General features: G+C 40.3%; 1 protein-coding gene across 1 annotated transcript in view; it reads right to left on the bottom strand.

Annotated features, from left to right (window-relative positions):
* Nucleotides 1-365: 365 nt before the first annotated feature.
* sec13 (SEC13 homolog, nuclear pore and COPII coat complex component) overlaps nucleotides 366-2,984 on the bottom strand; it is a 7,394-nt gene continuing 4,775 nt past the window's right edge. The window contains exons 6-9 of the mRNA XM_043223195.1: nucleotides 2,923-2,984; nucleotides 2,425-2,545; nucleotides 2,208-2,354; nucleotides 366-655 (exon numbers count right to left, since the gene is read on the bottom strand). The exon at nucleotides 2,923-2,984 is cut by the window's right edge and continues 72 nt beyond it. Of these exons, the coding sequence (XP_043079130.1) occupies nucleotides 545-655; nucleotides 2,208-2,354; nucleotides 2,425-2,545; nucleotides 2,923-2,984 (441 nt within the window). The 3' untranslated portion in view covers nucleotides 366-544. The remainder of the gene's footprint in view (nucleotides 656-2,207; nucleotides 2,355-2,424; nucleotides 2,546-2,922) is intronic.

The raw sequence follows: 2,984 nt of genomic DNA, 5'->3' as shown, positions 1-2,984 counted from the left end.
TCTTAACTTACAGATCTTCAGAGAGACTTCACTGAAAGCTGGAGAGAAATTGTACAATAAAGTGTTAAATAAGCTCTTTAACAAAAACATATTGGTAACCAAACAAAACCTTTTTGAAATTGTACAAATTTATATTTTATTTTGCAACGTGCCGAATTCCTATTAGTTCGTACGAAGGAGCACCTCTGAACCTAAACTTGACAGGAAACACACACACAGCTGAGTTTAATACTTCTTATCCTATTTTAATCTCTGAATCACATTATCACTCTCAAACATACTTTTGTTAAAGCTGCGCAAAATCTGATGTAAAAAAAACACAATTTATTAAATTATATTTCTTAAGAAGAAGAAAACAAGTTAGATATATTTTAATATAGAAACCTTTATTCTTCAGCGGTCGTGTTGAAACACACTAAAGCCGGCTTTTATCAGCTTCTGTGTTTGACTTCTCTGTGAATGACACGTTAAGAACGATCAGAAATAATCCTGTTTGGAGGAGACCGGGAGGAAAGTGAAAGTCTTTGAGGGCAGGAGGACGTCTTCACTGCTCGTTCTGCTGGCCGTCTGTGATGGAGGTCACGACCCCTTGACCTTTGTTGACGTCACTGATACAAGCCCACTGTCCGTCCACAGACTCCTTCCACAGGGTCACCTGACACCAAACACAGCATGGGATTAAACGCTTTCCAGATCTAGAGGACAAACCCAGCCTCGCTTGCTCTGCAGTGGATGGGTGCCGTCAGAACAGCTGAGGAACATCACACTAATCCACTCCAGCTGTTTAGAGTTCACTGACGGCACCCATTCACATCCATTGAGGAGCCAGTGGCGTCATTTCTGATGAAGAACCTAACTCTTGAACAGCCTGAGGGGAAGTACTATCTCTTTTCTAGGTTAACTAAAACGGTCTAGAAGCGCTTGAAACTTTAATGAGTAGATCTGAATCACTTCATTCACTACAACTTCATTTCTATACGAAAGCAAAAAAATCACATGCAGTTAAAATAAATGTATATAATATATCAGGGGATATGAACCACAGTCTTCTTTCTTCAGCGTTTAATATTATTGAACTTTACTATGAACTAGTAATAAGTTTTAGTGAAGCTTCAAGCATTGCTTCTTTTTTTTAATCATGCTTCACGATAGACAGGATTCATAACAGCTGATAAAAAGATGATATTCAGTACTACTATCAGAGTTTTCATGTCTATGTGATGGTGTTTGGAGAGACGGGATAGCGCCCCCTTCAGCGAGAAACAGTAACTCAATCCTTTCAAAGTCATTTTTACAACACATTAGAAACGAGTCAGAAAGCAGCTCCGTTAGATTAAACATGACTTCCTGTTCCTCGTCTCTGAGGTAAGATCACTGGAAGGCCTTGAAGAGCCCGGTCAGGACTGTATGTAACCTGCTCTTATTCTCAGAGCGCTGTGAATCATTACTGGACTCCAAGACGTCTTGAACCCATGAACCCAGCAGAGCTTCAACAGAGAGTAAAGGATGCTGGAAAACACCGCGGAGACCAGGACTTGACGCTGGAGGTCAGTGGATCAGAGAGGACTTCTCAGAGAACGTGATGACGGCATGAACCTGGAGCTTATAGAAACACTGCTCTTTTAGGAGCACTACTGCACTTCTCATTAGTACTTTACAGTCGTCTTACTAACACTTCAACATTTACACATAAACATTTTTACGTGTGTGTATACACTTCATACATATACATATACATATATATATACATATACATATACATATTATATACATATACATATATACATATACATATATATACACATACATATATATATATATACATATACATATATACATACACATATATATATACATATATCTATATATATATATATATATATATATATATATATATATATATATATATATATATATATACACACTGTTTAGATAAATATATGGTTGCATACATGTTGTTTATATATATATATATATATATAATAAATATGTGTGTAAATAAAATCTCTTTTCTTTCTGTGAAGTGTATTTTCAGCTTCCCGATCCTTCAGAAATCATTCTAATATGCCGATTTGCTTATTTACGATTATTTTAACAAAAAGTCATGTCAAAGGAGGTTTTTAAATAATAATTTAGACTACATTTATGTACTATTTTTCCTTCTTTTCCATATTTTTATTCTGATTTGAGCGGCTCGAGGCACACACCTTGTTATCTCCTCCGGACACGGCCAGGATGTTCCCGGTGATGGACCAGCTCACGTGCCACACCACGTCACTGAACTTGTGCAGGAGTTTAGCGGTCCAGGTGTTCCCGGCCGGGTCGTCACACGTCCAGATGAACACACGGCCGTCCTGCGAGGAACAGAGCACAGCGTCAGGCGCCGGCGGCAGACCCGGGACGTGAGGAGAGCGTGAGACGCACCTGAGAGCAGCTGGCGATGGTGCTGGACGGCAGGCCGATGGACGGAGCCCAGCCCACGTCTCTCACCCAATCGCTGTGAGCCTCCAGCTTCTGGTCCTCCTTCCACTGACCGTCCTCTTCTCTGAGGACACAGACGCTCGTCAACAACAGGCCGGCAGAGCACTGACCCAAATACATCACACTAGGCGTACAGTTTGAAAGAATTAAACATACATGCATGCAAGTAAAGATACGTAAAGACCACGTCTCATGAGAAGGTTTTGTAAATTTCCTACAGTAAACATATCAAAACTTCATTTCTGACTAGTAAACGAGCCTGCGGGTGATTTTTTGCTCGCTCATGTTCCAGATCTCTTCCTAAGAGTAAATACAGTCTGATCCTAACAAAGCAGACGTCCGTGTTCTCTAACCCTAACCTGAGCTCTCCTGAGATCTCTCTCTGTACTAGATGGTGTGTAGCTGACAGCAGGTGCTCTCTAAAACGAGCTCTGCACTCACTTCCACAGCTTGACCAGATTGTCACAGCCTCCAGACACAAATCTCTTGATGTAGTTGGGCTT

The sequence above is a fragment of the Puntigrus tetrazona genome, chromosome 22 (genome assembly GCF_018831695.1).
Source record: "Puntigrus tetrazona isolate hp1 chromosome 22, ASM1883169v1, whole genome shotgun sequence".
Taxonomy (NCBI): Eukaryota; Metazoa; Chordata; class Actinopteri; order Cypriniformes; family Cyprinidae; genus Puntigrus; species Puntigrus tetrazona.
The sequence above is the reverse complement of the archived record's forward strand: the minus strand, read 5'-3'. Positions and strand labels throughout refer to the sequence as shown.